The sequence below is a fragment of the Octopus bimaculoides genome, chromosome 14 (assembly GCF_046866305.1).
Source record: "Octopus bimaculoides isolate indiv1 chromosome 14, ASM4686630v1, whole genome shotgun sequence".
Classification (NCBI taxonomy): Eukaryota; Metazoa; Mollusca; class Cephalopoda; order Octopoda; family Octopodidae; genus Octopus; species Octopus bimaculoides.
Genome location: NC_142941.1, coordinates 54,113,711 through 54,135,966, shown reverse-complemented (window position 1 = coordinate 54,135,966; position 22,256 = coordinate 54,113,711). Strand labels below are relative to the sequence as shown.

The following is a 22,256-nucleotide window of genomic DNA, read 5'->3' as shown; positions in this document are numbered from 1 at the left end:
GTTTGTAATAACACGTGTGTGTGCGTATGTATTGTGTGTGATGTTTGTGTGATTTTGGCTGTTTATATATGTATGTGTGAGTGAACTTTGTGTCTCTTAATGTTGTAGGAAGAATTCAGCCGCATGGAAACAGGATTGGCGGTGGTCTGTGGAGTTGTGTGTCTCTTCACCTGTGTGTAGAGGAATGGTCAGTAGAAAGGTGTTTGACTGGAAGTTTGAAGTATGTGTGTACGTGTATATGTGTGTAGCGTGTGTATGTGTGTGGGGTTGTGCGTGTGGAGTAGATGTGCGTTCTTTTGTGTGTGCGTGCGTATGTATGCGTGTATGTGCGTGTGCGTGTATGCCCATGTATGTGTAATTGTGTGCGTGTATGTATGAGTGTGCGTGCGTGCAGTGATGTGTGTGCACTGATGTGTATGTGTGTGCACTGATGTGTATGCGCGTCCGTATACGTGCATCGATGCGTGTGCGCGTGCGTGCGTTTGTGTATATGAGCGTGTGTGTATATGAGTGTGTGTGAGGTTGTGTTATGTGGAGGCATATGTGCATATCTGTGTGCGTGTGCGTGTGTATCCATATATATATATATATATATATATATATATATAATGTAGCTCTGTTATCATCTTAATCTTGTTAGGTGTATAAATTGTATGCTTTTTTTCTTTTGTCTTTATCTTTCATATTTGTTTTTCCTTATTAAGCCTACTTCAGTCTTAGTCGTATTTATTAGGCAACAACAAGGTTTTCCTTCTGATGTCTGTTTTGCGATCTTTTAATGATCTTAACGATTCTCTTTTAGCTTCACATTCTATTGTTATCCATCGTTATTTTCAGGTTGTAAACATAGCGTCTTCATTGATAACGTTATGAGTTTTCATATTTGCTTATAACCCCCTTCCCCACCGAACATACACATACACACACACATATATATATATATATATATATATATATCGAGAGAGAGAGAGAGAGACGCACACATATATATATACGCATATGCAAGCATATATATGTATACGCATATAGAAGCATATGAATGTATATATATATATACTTTTATATATATATATATATATATATATATACTTACATATATATATATACTTTTATATATATATATATATATATATATATATACTTACATATACTTATATATACATTTGTATATATATATACTTATATATGCTTTTATATACATATATATATACTTACATATACTTATATATAGATTTATATTTATATGTATATACTTACATATACTTATATATACATTTATATATATATATATATACTTACATATACTTATAGATACAATTATATATATTTATAAATTTACATATACTTATATATACAATTATATATATATCTACTTACATAAACTTATATATACATTTATTTATTTATATATATATATATATATATATATATATATATATATATATATATCAAACAACAGATTATTATGTTAATCGCTATCTACTTGATACGACCATTCATATATAGATATAAAAATATATTAGTATACTAACGTGTGACTGTGTACTAATGCTTATCTATGTGAGTATGAAAAAGTACGTCGATGTGTGTGTATTCTTATTTCATTATATTATTTTTGCGAACTTACTTTCACATCAGCAATCCAAGAGATATTGTTAATACCCGAATCATAGCCCCTTATATATTTACTCTCGTTTATCTGTTTCCTTTGTTCTTCGCAAATTATCGAAAACTCTTTTGAATCTTGTCTTGATGATCGTTAACGTAGCAATAACGGTTTCACTAATAATGAGTGAAATCACCATGCAGAAGGAAGAAGCGTAAAGTATGTAGCCAGCTCTATGCCTTGTATACCGTACAGAGACCCATTTGTGTGTGTGTGTGCGTGAGAGAGAGACGAACGGACGGACGGACGGACGGACGGACTAGACAGAGGAGGAAAAGTACAGCAAATGTATATAATGTTTTGTTTATTTCAGTCGTTCGACTGTGACCATGCTAGAACACTTTGTAGGGTCGGTCGAAAATGTCGACTTCGGTACGAAGTTTGGCACTTATTTTATCGGCGCAAGTAAGCGAACCGACGTAGGTTGTCAAGCCCTAGAGAGACAAGGACAAAGGCAGTCACACTCAAATATACACACACAGATAGCGAGATATATATAGAGAGAAAAAGATGCAATATACGAAGGGCTTCCGCGCATATTTCGTCTACCAAATTCATTCACAAAGCATTAATAGGTTTGGTGCTATAGTAAAAGAAATTACCCAAGGTGCCATGCGCTATGACTAAACCCGAAACCACATGGTCACGAACCGAACTTCTTAACCTTACAGCATTTCTAGATATTTCTTAGAAATCTTATTGATTTTTTTTTTTAAACCATTATTATTAGCGATATAATTATCATATTATTTCCTCGGGATCTATAAAATTCCCATCAAATACTGGCAGCAATCGATGTTATCGACTAATCCATTCCCCTAAAAATTACTGACCTTGTGCCTAGCAGAATCGTTACCGTACACTAACGATTCTGCTTTACGTTCCAGCTTTAAACTCTGAGATCAAATTCCGCCAAGATCGACTTTGTCTTTCACCCTTTTGGAGTCCATGAAATAAGTACCAGATAAGTACTGGGGTCGATGTAATCGACAACACACCTACTCCCAATTGTCATGCCTTGTCTGTAATAGATAGGATTATTGACGATCTGACAGAATCGTTAGCATTTCAGGGCAACACGTTTAACGGCATTTCGTCTGTCTCAATGTTCTGAGTTCAAATTCGCCGAGGTCATCTTTGACTTTCATCCCTTTCGGGTCGATAAATTAAGTGCAAGTTGATCACTAGGATCGATATAATCGACTTACCCCCTGCGCCGAACTAGCTGATCTTGTACCAAAATTTGAAACCATTATTATTATTATAATTGTTAACGCTACCACTACTACTATTGATGACGAAAGCAATGATCATGATGGTTACTGTGGAGCCACTTGTCGGTTCCCAGGTTTCCAGGAATCCGTACAGCAGAGATGATAAGTGAACAAACATAGGAAAAATACGTGTTCTACTTGGAGACTACTTGTGTGTCAGTTAGCAAAATCATATTTCATTTCCTGTGCAACCAGTGAAATATTCGTATTCATTAAATAATACTAAACGCCCAAACAAACCGCCTCTCTTCACACTCAGCTACCACACATCTCAACACTTCTTCACTACATTGGTTCAATATGTCAACTTGTTTGTTAGGCAGACAAATTGGTGTTATAAACCAACCCACCCCGCTACATACCACTTCTCAAACTCAACACCTCCTCCATATTCTCCCATAATTCGTTTTCTTTCATTCGTTTCTTCTTTCTTCTCTTCACCCACTTAATCTTCCTGAAAAAAAATCTTTCTCGGTACTATCCTTATCCTTCATCTTCTGTTTTTCTTCACTGTTGCTGTCATTAATTATTTACCAAAATTTCGTCTCTAAATTCCATTGTTCAGAGTTTCAAATTTCGCTGAAGTGATTTTTATGCTATAAGCCTATCTTATTTGAAGAAATCGTATATCAAAAACTAATATTGAACTAATGAGCTCTGCGATTCAACCAAACGTTTTGTTTACTTTGGCTAAAGAAGAAGATTATTATTATTATTATTATTCATCTTATAGCAAATGTCCTAGATATAAAACATTTCTCCCCCCCCCCTCTGTCCCTATATATATATATATATATATAGTGAGAATTTACAAAAAAAAAGCAAAAGACGAAGACGGGTGTGTAAACAACAAACATATGTATTAGTTTAATGCTCGGGAAGTGAAAAAGTCTTTTACGTTTCGAGTCTACGCCCTTCGACAGAAAGGAACACAGAAATACAAGGAAAAGAAAATAGAAAAGGTTTAGTGGCTAGTAATACAGTCACAAATCACAACGGAGATTAGAACATATTTTTGTATGGTGATACAGTCGCAAATCTCTTCAAGATGTCCGATATAAACGTTAGCATATTGGTTGGTTGGTTGATTTCTCTAGTCAAGCTTTAAAAAGAGAAAATCAACAGAGAGAGTGAGTAAAAGCGGTTCAGGACGAATGTCTTATAACGATCAGAAACATATACATAATCTGTGACATTTTTCAGAGATATTAGAAAAATAATAACTTATTGCAAAGATACAAAAGGAAATTTGTTTAATTATGTTTTATAGTAAATATTCTTTACAAAATTAGTATTCATTTCATCAATTATTTTAAGCTTTTAGGTATTTCATAAAAGTTAAATTATAATTACCGTTTGTTTTCCATGATTTTTTATATATGGCGCTGGATTAACCATTAAGCACAATAAACACGTGCTTAGAGCATCAACGAAGAGTGTAACACCACAAAAATGGTAACACAAAAGAAATCGCTTTAGACTTCCTAAAATAATATTCAATGTGGTTTATATGATCGGAAATATAATTTCGAAGTGTTTATGATGGTCATGGTAAGGGTCTGATCAAAGAATTTGCAATTAAGAAAAAAAGTAGGAGAAAAGTTTTCAAATATAAAGTGGAAGTATACAAAAATAATTATTTTTCATCTTACTGTTGTTTTTGTTTCATTTTTAGAAATATGAATTTATTTTATGGCTTATTTTTCTTTTGATTTGAATTACATACACATGGGAGCACTAAAATCTTTTATGTGGTCAGAGCCTCTATGGATCTTAATTCGACCCTACTGCTATTACAAGCGATGTCAAAAGTATAACTCCAAAGTTAGCCATCACGTGACGGATGACATTCTAGTATTGATATAAAACAGGACGTTTGAGTTGAACTAAAATTCTGATATGAAAGTACTTATCACGTGTAAAGTTCATTTTCTTTTTTTTTTCTTTTTTTCTTTGCTTTGCCATCGCTTTTAGGGTAGATTAAAATAGATACCAGTAATATACCAGTTGTTTAAATCGATAAAACCATCCGAAAAAGTCAGTGACCAACAGTGTGAAATGCCATGCGTCTGTTGTTTATCGTCTAAATTCAAAAGCTCGTATGGATTGTTTTCATGGTTCGGTTAAGGGGAGGCAAGTTCTTAATTGTGTCCGACGGAGCGTGAGTACGTAAAAGAGAAAAACATGATGTTGATGTCTTGCTGAGACTAGTACCATTGATTTATGCATTGGAGAATATATCATTAACGACATACGAATATCCAGGCGCAGGCGAATATATTCTGCTCTTGTAATTTGTCAACTTGTTAGATTCTAATATATTATAACAAAATTAATTCTCAAGGCACATCTTGGTTGCTTGTGATACTTGAAAACTATTATCAATTTACTCCTTTCTTTTTTCTCCTCACCCCCCCCTCTCTCTCATACGCTTATTCTCACTTATATCTATATAAGAGATAGATAGATAAGTAAAAGAATATATTTATAGTTTTATACATATAAGTATATATATTGAAATAGGTGTATGTATGTATATATATATATATATATATATGCGTGTGTAAAATATATATCTCTATTTCTCTTTATCTCACTCATATAATGGATAGAACGAATGGTTTACACCTGGTAGCTTGCTGCTGAAGCACGATCACTTTGAGAGTGATCGTTAGGTAAATAACAAATGAAAGACAGGCGATGGAATATACGAGAATATATTATTAATCACAACAATTGTTATCTATGCATATATATATATATATATATATATATATATATACATATATGCATATATATATATATATATATATATATACATATATGCATATATATATATATATATATATATATATACATATATGCATATATATATATATATATATATATATATACATATATGCATATATATATATATATATATATATATATACATATATGCATATATATATATATATATATATATATACATATATGCATATATATATATATATATATATATATACATATATGCATATATATATATATGCATATATGCATATATATATATATATATATATATATACATATATGCATATATATATATATGCATATATATATATATATATATATATATATATATACATATATGCATATATATATATATACATATATATATATATATATGTGCACACATGTATCTATATATTTTAATTTTTTTGTTTTTGACTTCCTAATAAACGGTGTTTATTTTCTCTTAATATTGCTGTTTTATTTGCTGTTTTTATTATTGTTATTGTTGCTTCTACTACAATTAGAACCACTACTACTACTACCACTACTGTAATTATCATCGTCATCATCATTGCATTATAATTATTAGAAGAAGAATGATAGTAATAATAAACAATCTTGAGTAATATGTAATGAGTTAACTATATCCTGTTCAGATAGAGATTCCGTGAGTATGTCATATTTATCATATTGTAATAAAAAGGATCTCCCTAGTTCAATATCTAACACTGACAATAGATGGAATGTGAACCTTTCGGACGGAGAATCATAAGTTTAACCAGTTACATAATTGTAGAAACAGTCTTACGTAAAATGGCGGCAAACTAAACTGCAGCTTATATCTTAAGGATGTTTTCATTTCCAGTCTTAACATATTAAATACAAGATGATTTATGTTCTATACACTTAGAAAAAGATTCAAAACTTTCCCATAGAAACAATGCTGATTAATGAAACATAATAATGCAATAGTTAGGATCGGTAGACTTTTTCTTCGTCAGTATGTTTAATATAGATCAGTATACACAGCCATATAGTTTTTAATCATTTTGATTGCTGTAATTTCCTAATTATTACTTCTTAATTACTTTTTAATTACTTATAACTATATATAGTATTTTCTTGATTTTTATTAGTTTAATTTTTTTTTGAAATAATTTATAACTATAATTTGGTAATTATCTTTGAAAATTTAATTCTATTTTAAATAGAATTTAAAATTTTTTAAACTTTTAATGAAATATATATATATATATATATATATATATATATATAATATTTCTACGTAGGATTAGCTTACGATATAATTCATAATCTAATTAAATGACAAGAATCAATTAGAGTAAGTAGCCTCTGATTTAATTTAGTCTCCTTATTTAGAACTTTATTTTATATTTTACAATTGCTTTATCTGATCTATTTTACCTTCATTTGGAATATAATTATTCATAAGAAATTACAGTTTTCTAACTTGAAATATTCTCCCTAATGAATGCCATCTTTAATATTTTTCCTTTACAATTCTCATTTATCCAGCCTGTGTTACTCTATTCACTCTCTTCTTATATAGATGTTCATGTGTGTATGTGTATATATATATGTGTGTGTGTGTGTTTAAGTATATTTATGTATTATATATATTTATTTATATATATGTAGATGTATATATATAAGTATTTATATATATATATATATATATATATATATATATGCATCTAAATACACATATATGTATTACGTATGTGTATATATACATATATATGTATATGTGCGTAAGTATATTTATTTATGTATGTATATATATGTATATGCATGCATATATGTTTATATATGTATGTATATATACATACATACATACATACATACATACATATAGAGAGAGAAAGAGAGAGACAGACAGACAGACTTTTATTATCGTACGTTTTACTAGTCGAACTTAAGATCTATTAGCATGCTAGATCACTGACTATGTAGTATTTGTATAAATATATATATATATATATATTCTTTTATTCGTTTCAGTCATTTGACTGCGACCATGCTGGAGCACTGTCTTTAGTCGAACAAATCGACCCTAGGACTTATTCATCATTTTCAACAAAAATTTCGTTTATATTTCGTTTTTTGTTAGTGCTTTCGCGTGTTCTATTTCCTAATTTGTAACTTATATAGGCCATGAGCCCAGAGCCTGTAGATTATTAGAAGACACTAGGCATGATTTTCTCAATATAATGAACCTATTAGTAGTTCTTGAACATATACTGTGTACATTAAACAGTACTTATCAATCACCATTTTGTATACACACACACACACATTTTGCATACTCTCATACACGTACTATAATGAGAATATGGGGAAAAACATACAGTATTTCTGTAAATACTTTTCGCAGTGTGTGTGTGTGTGTGTACATCATTTTTCAGCGTGTATATATGTGGTGAATGAGTATGTTGCATTATTATGTGCACCTGCGTTTTGTCACCTAAGTTGTATCGTTATCTAAATGTATAACTACACCCTATTTAGATGTGTTGGTGGGGGTATATTTGACAGACATAATGTTGGAAGTTGTTTCTAAGATCTCATGTGTTAATATGACTATCGAAAAATATATGTGGAAAGAGCGATAGCATTTTGGGAAGATATCGGCTGATAAATAAATTATCACTCTTAGGAACACGAGCATACATTTGCTCAAGCATATGCGTACATAGAAAAGTATACACATAAGTCTTTGCACACAAACATACAAACAGACGCACACACACACATATATATATATATATAAATATTGGTTATATAAAATCAAGTGTTTCGACTTCATTTACAAAAGAGACATGTATATAACACTAAGTTACTTTTTGCACTAAAAGCTCTGTTCACTCAAAAATATATGTCAATTTAGAAGTGCGTTATATATATACGTGTGTGTCGGTGTGTTTATGTATGTATATAAATGTATGTGTACAAAGTTTTTTTTAAGCCATCATAAAAATGTTGAAGCAGGTGTTGAAAAGAATCGTACTGAAGAACTTACCGTTGGGTCGATGTATATATGTATGTTCGAACTGAAATGTATTAAAAAAATCTTAATTTATATATATATATATATATACACTCTTAACTACAGAACTACAATAATGGGAAATGACATTTTTTATTCTCATCATATGAACTACGTTAACCCGAACAATGTAGGTTTCAGGAAAACTATTGGAAATATATGAATAAAGAGATGGAAAGAGAAAGAACCTAGTGGGGTAGTAGAGGCAATGAGAGTGTCTTGCAATTTAGGATTTTAGAAGTGAATTAAATTAATCGTTCAGTTGAAAACAATTTAAAACGATATTTTGATAAAATATATTTAAATTGGAATTAAACAATGGAAAATTTAATTGCTTTCCTTCAGAAAAAGATACGGAATTCCAGCTAATTCTTGAGAAGCATTCCCCACCATGGTATATAATATATATATATATATATATATATATATTTATATATATATATATGCACTTAGAAAGTCACAAAGTCATCCTCCGAAGCATAAGTCTGGACCACAGTTTCTCCCTGTCATTAATACCAAAACACATAAATGTATATGCTAGCACACACACACACACACACATATATATATATATATATATATATATATATATATATATATATGCATATGTATATGCTTGCACACGTGTGTGTATATATATATATATATATATATATATATATATATATACATACATACAGATACCCACTCGCTTGTATGTACGTGCGTGCTTACATCTATGTTCTGTCATACATAAGCACGTAGACTCAAGCACATACGAGCATATATATATGCATATATTTACTCAGAAACATTCACACATATTTGCGACTCGTATACACATATACATATTTACCCATGCAAACACACGCATTCATATACATGTATACGAGTGTTTGTGTGTATACGCCTTGAAAATGGAATGAATTTATTGACAATAATAATAAAGATATAGTGTATATATATATATGGTAATAATAAAAGGAGTAGCGGACTAAAGAATAGAGGAATTAAAGGAAAGTAGAATAAAAACATAAAATATCTGATATAGAATTTAGAGTATGCGCTAAATATGTGTGCGTATGGTAAAAACAAATGGAAAATACGTATGAAAATTATAAATAAAACTGATAAGAATTGTATATATTATAATATGAAGAAATAATGGATATACATAGAATACTAAAAGAGATGATAATGAGTACCACTTTCTAATAAAGAAATTTTACATATTCAATGAAGGCATCCATATTACTATATATATATATATATATATATATATATATATATATATATATATAAAGGGAGAGACAGAGAAACATGCAGAAGTTATGTAGAATAAAAATGAGGATAATAAGTGAGGAATAAAATAGCAATAAAATAGATTTTAAAAAAACGTCTTTGTGAAAACGAATATTATGAAGGTGAGATATTTTATGTCAGGTTTTATGGGACAATTTTTATAAAATGTGTATATTGAAAAGTCTATACAGAAAGAAAAAGTAGGCTAAATAGAAACCTTTGGAGAATATAAGATCACAATCAATATCAATATGAAGGTTGTTAATTTCCTGATATCTTAACAAAGAATAATAGTTTATTAAACAAAAATTCGGAACTGATCACAAAGTACCGACATGAGAATTATTACCATCAGAGACAATTCCAGTTACAGGCAAGTTACTTGCATGGATCGATATCCATCGATCATCAGCGATAAAAACGTTTCATAAACAATTTATAAACATTTTATGCAAGCGTTTTAGAAAACTGGTTGCATAAAACCTATAATAAAACACGTGATATTATCAAAATAACGTATATTGCCATAGGAATAAACTTTCGCTCTTTTTGTTTTTCATTTTTATTATTTTCGCTAATTTTATTCATTGTTTAATTTTTTTTAATTTCCATCGATATATATGTATGTATTTATGCATAACTTTTTTCTCTGTGTCTACTCATTCTGCACGTTTCATGTTATTATATACATTTCTTGTTATTTGAATCACTATATTTTATACGCACCGTTTTCGCATTACATTGCTTTTACCAGTTTCTGCTATATTCTTATGTAATTTTGTTTGTCACTTCTTATATTTTAAAATTAATTTTGGGGCTATTCAGTTCGGAGATGAGAACGATATTAGGATATTTGCAACGCCTGCATATAGGTCAAGACAATATGTTCTGTATAGGATTAAAGAAAAACAAATTATATATAAATAATTTTGGTGGGGGCTTTGCAAGACTAGTAATCTAGTGCAGAACTCAATATACACATATTTCAGAGCAAAATGTTAGACGAGTATAAAACAGTAATAACAAAAAGAGATGACAAAGGAAAAACAATGGTTATGTTATAAATTTCATTAGCTTACAGCTGTTTCTGCAATAAGATGCAGTGAACTCGTAGTTGAGGGCTTGAATAACATCCTATAACTTTATCGGAGCCTCAAAATGCAATTTATTAGGGAAAAAATTATTTTTTTCGCAAATAAATTCTTTTTTCCCAAATGAATTGCACTTCATATCCATGGTTCCGATGAAGCTACAGGGTGTTATTCAGGTACTCAACTACGTAAGTCTTAGCAGAAACACCTGTGAGCTAATGAAATTCATGACATAAGCTTGTTTTTCCTGTGCCATCTCTTCTATATATATATATATATATACACACATACTATGAATAAAATTTGGGTAAAAAACATGTACCACGTCCATAGTTATTGGCTACCGAAATAATTACAATAATAATACTCCTGTAACTGAATATACATCTAGGATTCCATAGTATCCGTAGAGTGTATACAAAGAGAGGAATAAGAGAAATTGGATTGAATGGTAGGCTAAGTGCGACGATGTGTGGAAGCAATTGTTGTGATATTGAAATGATGTCATTCCATCCATTTTCTCATATTCATCTCTCTCTCTCTATCTCTCTCTCTCTCTCTCTCTCTCATATATATATATATATATATATATATATATATATATATATATATATATATATATATATATATATATATATATGTATATATATATATATATAATTTACTAACATTTTTGTAATATATAATGTGTTTTATGCTACCTTGTATGTATGTATGAATATATATGTATGTGTGTATATATTATATATTTCTATTTAGTTGTATCTATGTGATAAGTAAAGGTATTAAAAGTATTCTTTTTATTTACTATCCATTGCAGAACCTGGATTACACATTTATATCTTGAACATTTGTTGATTCAACACTTTAAGGTAAGTTTACACCTTCGTGTTGTATGCTATTTCTCATTCAGTTTGCACACATATGTAAATTATATATATTGTTTTGAATTTGTGTGAATGTGTATAGAATAACATGCCAGTCGAATAAAGTTAAAACGTCTGGTTTTCACGTTTTTTTATTATGGTATTTTAACATAAAAAAATATTTTGTAATACTCATAAAGTTAAATTACAGCTTTCATACGTAGAGGAATCAGCAGGTATGTATGTATATATGTATATATGTGTTTGTATATATAAGCATAGACGTGTAGATAATAAAAAGCTGCTTCGTAAGCACGTAGTTCTTGATTCAGCCCCGCTACGCGTCACCTCGGGCAAGTGTCTTCTATTATAAATGTGGATCGACCAACATGTGAATGGTATATGTGTACGAGTTTGTCCCCTGCCGCCTGTAATCCGGTGATGGTTTGTTTACATCCTTCTAATGTAGCGGCTCAGTAACATGCAACGATGGAATAAGTATCAGTCTTAAAAATAATCCCTAGAGTCGATTGATTTGTTCTACTAAATTTTTTAGGGCGGAACTCCTCTGCGTGGCTGGATTATAAGGATTAAAACAACTAAATACGCGTGTGTATTTGAGTGTTTTCGTTTGTGAGTGTGTCTCTTTGTATGTGTGGAATGGCAGCTATTTCGTATACGTTTATCAATATGCTAGCAAGATCCGTGACACTCCGGTTACGACGACGAGGGTTCCAATTGATCCGATCAACGGAACAGCCTGCTCGTGAAATTAATGTGTAAGTGGCTGAGCACTCCACAGACTCGCGTACCCTTAACGTAGTTCTCAGAGGGATTCAGTGTGACAAGGCTGGCCCTTTGAAATACAGGTACAACCACTGGGCCATTGTGCCTCCACATTAGCAAGATTGTGTATGTAGGAAAGAATATAGTTAAATGCGAACTAACGTCCTTAATATAGTTGGACGCAAACGAATTCTTAATCACTTACCATTGACCTCTTAATGAGAAGTAAAATAATTAGCATTAATAACAATTGTTGTGAAGAAAGAGGAAGCAGGGCAAACCGAGGTTCAAGTTTATTCAAAATTAAATGCTCGCGTCCAGTAGCGAATGTATCTGATATTCAATGAATGCAGTGACAATTTCGGACATATAATGGTCTTGTTAGACCATCTTAGCGAAATAGAATTACTTGAGAGATATAATTTTAGATGGACTGGTAAGGTAGGTAGATAGAAAGACAGGAGGGCGGACAGACATGCGGACACAGACATGCGGACACAGACATGCGGACACAGACAAGCAGACAGACAGATAGCTAGACAAACATAGACGGACAGACAAATAGACGGACAGATAGCTAGACAGACAGATAGCTAGACACAGACAGACAGATAGATTGATAGACAGAGAGACAGGCAGACAGATATAGATAGGTAGATATAGATAGAGAGATAGATACAGATAGATAGAACATGAAATTAAAAGAATTTACTAACCCAAAAATTCTCACTGTTATAGTCCAAAATCTCGAAAATTTTCCGAAACGAGCAGTGAAAGAAAATTCAGCAAAGCAACCACAACAACAAAAAATTACCACTACTATTACTACTATTGTCATACTACGACATCAAAAGCAGTAAAAGACTGTCAGAACATTAAAAAAAAAAAACAAGAAAATCAAACCGCAAAATATACTGAATAAGAAGAAAAATTAATGAAGTCAACAAAAAATACAAGGACAAGGAAGAGAAATAACTAACGGTGTAAGGTTTTGGGACGTGACTTTATTGAGACATTACGATAAAAGCCAGAGAAAACGGAATGTGAGATTTATATTATATCTACGTGCAGATAAGATGGTTTTTAAAGCATTGTGGCGTGTACAGAAGTGGTTTTAGCAATGATCGTCCAACCTGCTTTATTAAACGAACCGGGCAGAATAATTGATGTCAGCTGTAATGAAAATCTTGCACATTAAATTTGCACACGGCACGACTCGGTTCGGCTCACTGGGAGCTTCAAGTCTTTCCAAATGTTTGTTTTTGGTTGTTTGTTTGTTTCTGGTTGTTGTCCAGTCACATCTTGCAATGATAACAATGTTAACTTGTTATTTGGGGAATATCTTAAGTGTTAATGCGTACGTCTGAATATATATAAACTTGTATCATATATATGGAATATATCTGTGTATGTTTGTGCATGTATGGGCTGCGCCTTCAATACAGCATGTTTAAAAAGAAAGCCAACTTCAATACAAACATTTATACATGCATATACACAAACACTACGAATTACATACATACATAAATGGATATTGACAAGGGGAAAGATACGAAAATAATAATAATAATCCTTTCTACTATAAGCGCAAGGCCTGAAATTTGGGGGAAGGTGATAGTCGATTACATCGACCCCAGTACTCAATTTGTACTTAATTTATCGACCCTGCAAGGATGGAAGGCAAAGTCGACCTCGGTGGAATTTGAATTCAGAACGTAAAGACAGACGAAATGCCGCCAAGCATTTCGTCCGGCATGCTAACGATTCAGCAAGCTCGCCGCCTTAATAGTGATAAGAAGAAAAAGAAGAATGGTTTTAAATTTTGGCACACGGACAGCATTTTGAATGGAGAGGGCAAGTCGATTATATCGACCCTAGTGCTCAACTGGTACTTATTTTATCGATCCCGAAAAATGAAAGGCAAAAATCCACCTCGGCAAAATTTGAACTGAAAAATGTTGACCATAAGAAATGTCGCTAAGCATTTTGTCCGACGCAGGAACGGACAAACTGTTTAGCAGCATAATAATTATAATTATAATAATTGTCTGTAACTTGGGTATCATGCGACAAATTTGAGGACGGGATTAGTTGAATAAGTTGATGCAGATAGGGTCAGGCATTAGTGTGCGGTTAAGAAGCTTGCTGAGCAACCAAGTTGCTCTGAGTCTTGTCTCATTGTGTGGCACACAAATATACAGATATATATACACACGACGGGCTTCTTTCAGTTTTCGTCTACCACATCCACTCACAAGGCTTTGGTTGGCTCGAGGCTATAGTAGAAGATATACGTCCAAGGTGCCACGCAGTGGGACTGAACCCGGAACCACACAACCACTCCTGCGCCTATATGTTCATTTTAAAGTGAAGTGTGTGTTGTGTCTAGGTCCTGGTGTTTCTCGTAAACGCACAAGATATCTTAGTGTCTTTTGTTATTCCCATTACTGTTCGCTTTTGCAGTTATGGATAACGTTTTCTTTACTGTTGTTGATTCCATCGATCTTATTTTTGTTATTGTTATCTTGTTGAAAATATTAATGTTGCTGTTGTTACTTGTTTTGTTTGATATTCGCTGGCATTCTGAATTTTAGTTTGATTTTTTTTTGTTGTTTTTTTTTTTTGCTGGTTTTATCGAATTTAACAAGTTTTTATCTTTTTCCACCTTCCATTGCATTATTATTATTATTATATTATTATCATCATCATCAGCTTACCATTATTATTTCGCATTTTGTTTTTTTTTTGTTATTGTTTTTGTTGTGTTAAGTAGAAGTTTTGTAGCCGTCGTCAATACTGTTGTTTATAGCAATTCCATTTTCCGCTTCATTGCTGTGTTTTGACATGGAAAACTACGCACACACACGCGCACACACACACACACACACGCACACGCTCTATCTCTCTCTCTCTCTCTCTATATATATATATATATATATATATATATATATATATATATATATATATGATTTGAAGGTTTTAACTTTATCCTGCAAATTATTAAGTGACGATGAGCAGCTAAACGAATCGATGACGACGAAGTTTCAGTTTTCAATTAACAAGAATTAAGATCCGGTTCAGTTAATACCTGACGTCTATCAAATGACCAGCATTAAAGGAGAGCAACAAGAATAAAGAAGAAAAGTTATCAATAATAACGAAAGATAGTAGTAACACTAAGATATTTAATTCATTTAGGAGAGCTATCAGGACCTGATCTAAAAACCTGCTTTACTTCATAATGAACACATAAAACGAGTGCAGTCGTAAAGATTCCGGGAGGAATAGACCTGCCAGGATATGAGCTGAATTATTCCCCGAGAGCTACAGTCATTTACAAAGACATAAACATAACAAAAACAAAGAAGGTAAGCGCCTCTTTTCTGTGCAAGCTGAAAAGTGTCAAAAAAATTTATGGGTTGCCATTTTGGTGCTTCACAAAAAGGAAATCGTACGGATCGAGGAAACAGTCGATAGTCTGTGTCGTCAGCAACAGAGGGCAATAGGAAAAGTGGATAACCTTAATTGCTTTGAGGGGCATAGAACATAGCTCATGTTTTTTTTTGGGGGGGGTCTATTTTAAGATCTATTTCACGTAGCATTTCTGCCGCGATGGCGCACCTAATTTCCGGTTTTTCTGTTTCTTTAATCTTTCCCAGCCCACTTGGTTTTGGATTATCTATGCATCAGCCGGTCTGATATAGTTAATTGTTAATATTTAATTCTAATGATATTTCTTTGCAGTGGTTTGTTAAACCGTTAACCCCTGTAGCAGCCCTCTTTCCACATTATATGACTGCTGTTGACTCTCAAGGTGTTCATTCACCTTTAATATGTTTAATCATTTAATCCTGCTGCGTACCACCAACACACCTTCCCGACTGAGCAACCCTAGTATTGACCCGGTTTAATCGCCGACTACTCATCCATGAGAGGGATTTACGTGGTTACCATGCTTTCATCTTTTGATAGCATGACTCCTAATATGATAGGGATTTTTTTTAAGATGTTAGGATGGGATTTGAGGCCTGATTAATCAATTGAATTATCTGGTGAAGTGCATTGTGGTGTTTGTTCAGAGTTCCTGTTACTACACTTATTCTGTTACCGGCAAAGGTCTCCGGTTTGAGGATAACATACTCTCTTACTCCCACTTGCCTCGAAGGCTCTGAATCAAGGGAAGAAACGTCATGAACACTAGCTTTCTTTTCACCACAAACCAGTATAAACAAAATTTCTTCCCTCCCATCTAAGCTAGAAAATCAATATGTGCTCTTTTCTAAACCAGTTATTGAAGTTTGTATCAGACATTTTAACAAACAGCTGAGAGTTCATTAATTTTTGGTTAATTAAACCACATCGTAATATTTAACTAAACGCAATATCCATGACTGTTACTAAAGGATTATCGGACATTGTAAAAGCTAGCTGTGTCACTAGATTAAGGTAATCAGTTTTATTATATTAATTAAAACTGTGTACTATCTAGATCGCTATCAGTCTTTGAAAATCTGGTATCACTGTGATACAGTCTCATTAATTTTGCTACTTTAATTAAACTGGAAACTCATTATTGGTTTTTTCAATATTTTTTTCATTCATTGTTGATTTTGAATTTTTTATTGTGCAACAATTATTATTATTATCATTATTATTATTACTTGGGAGTTCAAATCCTGTACATCCAATTTTTGTCTTTCATTGATAAAAATATCATTTTATTTTTATTTATTTACTCTTATATTTATTACTTTTTCCGGATGTGTCGCCTGCGTAGAGTAGAAAGCACGAGGTTTTTTTTGCTGCTGTTGTTGTTGTTGTTGTTTTCGTGATTCAGAAAAGGCCCTACGATTGCTAAGTTTCTTTCGCAACCACGTTTTCCTGGATTTCATCCTATTACTTGGCACGTTGAACGGGTGCCTTCCACTATAACCTTGGTTTAGCAAAGAGTTTAGAAATATTTAGCCGCTATTTTAACAAATAATGAGACCCCGTAGAGGCTTTCTACTTTTGGCATGTTAGTATTGATGTTACTACTGCAAATGTTTAGCCCCATGTAAATCTCCACCTTCAATGTTACCAGTGAAATTCGGTTGGTATGCGTGTGTTCTCTGTACAAATTAATTCTCTTTATACACATTACGAAATCAATAAGTTAATTGCTTGAACATAATGAGCAACTAAAACCGTAACCTAGAAATTGCATAGTGTTCAGAGTCAAGCTATCAATAATCATCAACAAAGAAGGATACGCAAATTAGAAGATAGCTTATAGGTTATGAGTATACGCTTCAGAAAAACGGATTCAGTTTTGTTCCAGAAGTGACACGAGTACGCGACGCTGATAAGCCGCATTACGATGAAGTACGTATCTTACTTGTTGAATAACTTCTGGAGCGATTTTGTTTCGCCGAGCTCTGAAGTATATTGTATCTTTCAACACTATGCTTTTTTCAAGTCTTCCTTAACTTTCCTTAATTAAACAACTCAGCTTATGCTTCCTTATGCTTTCTCAATCAAAATATGTGTTATTCTCAACATATGTGAAATCTATATCATTATCAGTCACATTAATCTCAACATATAAGGCACTTCCATGATCATCAAACACATTAATTTCACAATTCTTCCCTGATTAACTTTTAAATATTTTTAATTCCTGGTTTATGTGAACTGAAAATGTCTTCATATGGAAATCGTAATCATGTTTCGGAATCAATACACTTGAAATTTACCATTATAATTCTCCCTGGAAAAACACAATGTTTCCTGTTGGCCAACCACAGAAAAAAAGAATCAACAATTGAGATGGAGTGGTTAGGTATTTGTTTTCTGTGACATACACTTTTTCCAATAGCGTTAACTGCCTGCTGTGCAATATAGAGCAAACAAAAATTATAAGTCTTCAGACAAGTAAATTTAAGCTACTCGTTTGACTTGCCATGAGACTTCTTAAGTCATACATATCCCGACAGTGTTCGAAATAATTTCACAAGAAAATGTTTTGCTAGATTCTCAACATTTTTTTTTTTACAGACAACTGTTTCTTTTCTAAATATTTTTATACATAAATTTTTCACTGCTTATTTCCATGTGTTTTTTTTAATAATTGTTTACAATATATTTTGTATTTGTGAGAAGATTCTTCTCTTATCTTCTCTTTCGATTCATAGAAACACATGAAAAATAAGCAACTAAGAAAATAATAAAAGGAAATTGCAAAAATGCCCGGCAGCCATGTTTTTTGTTTACCCAGAATTTCCGCGTTTTATCGATTTTCTACTGTTAAAAGCGGTTCCCACAAAATGTCGAGATACCATTACCATAGTTCCCAAGCTACGTCCCAAGCAATTCCACCCTCGAACACACCCTTACAACGAACACACAGCGCTTTTTGCTTTTATTCTTTTTTTTTTGCCTTAGATCTATGGCAAACTTGAATTAACATCTAATCTAAAACTACAAACAAACCTATGTAGTTGATAAATAAAACAACCGCTAATTTATTGAGAAACATGGGAAGGTAAATTTACATCTCACCTGTAACTACTTTTGTCTTTACAGTTTTGATGGGAAGGTTGCACTTGCAACTGGGATATAAGCTTCGCAAAACCAGACAAAATGGTACCAAAATGTTTTTACTGCCTGCATCTAGTAATTTTCGATTTGACTCTTATTACTTTCAAATAAGCTTAGTGGTTGCGCTGAAACTCGCTAAACAGAATATCAGAAAGGAAATAAAATTCGTTTTTACTTTGCTTCAAAGCTCAGAATAGCAATCACATTGTTTTTTTGATAACTAAAAATCATTATATATTTTTAACTTTCACCTCAACTGAATGTCATTTTAGAGTGATTCTTCCCAAACCATTCTTGTTTCTCATTGTTGATATCTGGGAATAAGTTAATTATCCAGTCTGGGTTTTGTTAAGCAAAAAGAGATCCTGGAATCTGTCATGCAAATGGCTAAGCAGCCTGATCAAGTTGTATGCAACGCGCATTTTTTCCGGAAGTTTGCTTCACAACCACATGGCTTCGGCTTCAGGCCCAATGCATGGGACTTTCAGCAAATGTCTTCTACTATAAGACCGAGCCAACCAAAGCCTTATGAGTAGATTTGATAGAGGGAAGCTGAAAGAAACCCGTCCTGTGGTGGTGGTGGTAGTAGTAAGGGGGCATAGGCTGTGAACGTGCGTCGCTGCATTCATCTTCTGTTGGTAAGTCCTTATTCCTGAAGGATAACATCTTTGCACCATTCAGTTGACAAAACCTCCAGACCATAGATCTGTTTCGATACTCGTTACAGATGAGGGTTTTCCGAGGTGCGAATCCTACTGCAGTCTTTCATAACACGCAGAGAAAACGTTAGGTCTATTGTTTGGCATACCTTTCCCCACACAGTTCTGGGGGTACATATGTATTTCACCACCGCCTGACAACCGGTGTTAGTTTGTTTATGTCCTCACCATAACTTCGCGGTTTGACGAAAAGAACCGATAGAATAAGTACCAAGTTACAAAAAATAAACTAAATATGTACTGGGGGTCGATTTGTTCAACTAGACCCTTCACAGTAGTGCCCCAATATGGCCGCAGTCTAATGACTGAAACAAGTAAAAATCTGAGAATCTCGGAAAATGAAAGAGTTTATTTCTGTCTGTTACATTTAAATATGAATAATTGCAACTTTGACAGAAACGTGGTGAAGGCCAATTTAAAAGTAATAAGATTAAGCTCACTTTTCTTGAAGTTGCAAAGTATCTTGTGAATAAATCTGGCAATTTCATGCTTGATGTCTCTTAGCTCATCACGGAAAATGAACATGAAGTCTTGAAAGAAATTGACGACTGTTATAAAAAATAAAATAAATAGAAATATCTCGTGTAGTTTCCCTTTGACGGCCATCTAACTCCAATGATCAACAACAAATGTTCAAAGAGAAAAAGACGTTCATAATTTCCAAAGACGACCTGTCGAAACAGTCGGAAATTAATAGCATGTTCTTTGAGTTTATTTATTGCTGCGATAACATTGCTTAATGATTTGCGATGTCGACTACCCATGTGTTTTTACGAGGAAATTGCATGTGGAATATTTGTCGCAAACAAGTATAGCTTCTTTTTTTTTTTCCTCTTTACAAGAAACTTATGAATCAATCATGACAACTTGTTATCGATGGTGTTTCCGCTGTTCACAGGTAATGATGTTCGTAAGCTGAATGTCTTTCTCGTCAAAACGAATTTGAAAATATACAGAATACCGGATCTCATTTTTTTAATATTCTATTTCACAAATAACGGCTTTTGAACTAAACTTTCTTCCTTCATAAAATGAACGTAAGCAAGAGTCAAAGACCGTTGTCTGTCAAGCAAATAATTTTAAACCTAATACTATCTTCAGAAAGTTGTATAACAGGCGCAGGGGTGACTGTATGGTAAGAAGCTTGCTCCACAACCACATGGTTCTGGGTTCAGTCGCATTGAGTGTTACCTTGGGCAAGTGCCTTCTACTGTAGTTTCGGGCCGACAAAAACCTTTCAAGGTGATGCCCCAGCATGGCCGCATTCAATTAAAAGTTAAAAGAAAAGATAAATGGTGTTCAACGTTTCCAACCATTCCTCTTCTGTAAAATTATCACACTGATGATCTGTGTAAAACTGTATACAGCATCGTATTGCTGGCAAAATATGCTCTTCACCAATTCTACGAAACTCATCTGCAATGAAATGCCAACTGGAATATGTGAAACCTCACCGGATTTTTGTGAAGTGAAAAATATATATTTTCGATGATTTTCTGTTTCTGTAAATTTTCTCAATGTGTATTTTCAGGAAACTCTTAAAACAACTTGGGAAGTTAAATATCAGAATTTGAAAATAATTTTTCATATAACATTAGTTGCTGTGATTTGGTGTTGATACAAATTCATATGTTATGTATTGCTTTCTATTTTTCCCTCACTATTATGCAGTACAATAAGGCGGTGAGCTGGCAGAATCGTTAACGCGTCGGTCGAAATGCTTAGCGGTATTTCGCCCGTCGCTACGTTCCGAGTTCAAATTCCGCCAAAGTTTACTTTGCCTTTCATCCTTTGAAGGTTGATTAAATAAGTACCAGTTACGCACTGTGGTCAATGTAATCGACTTAATCCCCTCCCCCAAGCTGCCCTTGTGGCAAAAATTTGAAATAATTATATGTAGTACAACATAGCATATTGTATTATGCGTTGAGATCATATTTAATGCCACACCAAAATTATACTTTATAGCATTAGGAAATATATGAGTAATACAAATACTAGTAAAAGTATATAACACAATGTGAAACTTAAATGAGTGAAAATTTCGAGAACGAATGAACATCAGAAGTTAAACGTTAATGCATAACAGAAATTAAGATTATTAGTCAACATTTCGTAAACAAAAATCTACTATAATAATACTCTTGTGTTTTTC

General features: G+C 32.6%; 1 protein-coding gene and 1 long non-coding RNA gene across 11 annotated transcripts in view; one reads left to right on the top strand and one right to left on the bottom strand.

The window, feature by feature from the left end:
• Positions 1 to 22,256, top strand: part of LOC106868552 (G protein-coupled receptor dmsr-1) — a 185,639-nt gene that overhangs the window by 103,824 nt on the left and 59,559 nt on the right. For 8 of the 10 annotated variants that reach the window (XM_089362985.1, XM_089362988.1, XM_052972867.2 and 5 more), the window contains one exon: positions 11,972 to 12,023. Coding sequence is in view for 4 of the 10 variants with exons in the window: in XM_089362989.1 (XP_089219115.1) it covers positions 11,972 to 12,023 (52 nt within the window). In the remaining 6 variants the exon portion in view is untranslated. Of the gene's footprint in view, positions 1 to 11,971; positions 12,024 to 16,001; positions 17,099 to 19,367; positions 20,331 to 22,256 lie in introns of those variants that run through there. The other 2 variants (XM_089362992.1, XM_089362990.1) reach the window with 2 other exon arrangements.
• Positions 3,852 to 22,256, bottom strand: part of LOC128249390 (uncharacterized) — a 110,329-nt gene continuing 91,924 nt past the window's right edge. The window contains exons 3-4 of the long non-coding RNA XR_008265498.2: positions 8,753 to 8,783; positions 3,852 to 4,042 (exon numbers count right to left, since the gene is read on the bottom strand). This is a non-coding gene — a long non-coding RNA (uncharacterized LOC128249390). The remainder of the gene's footprint in view (positions 4,043 to 8,752; positions 8,784 to 22,256) is intronic.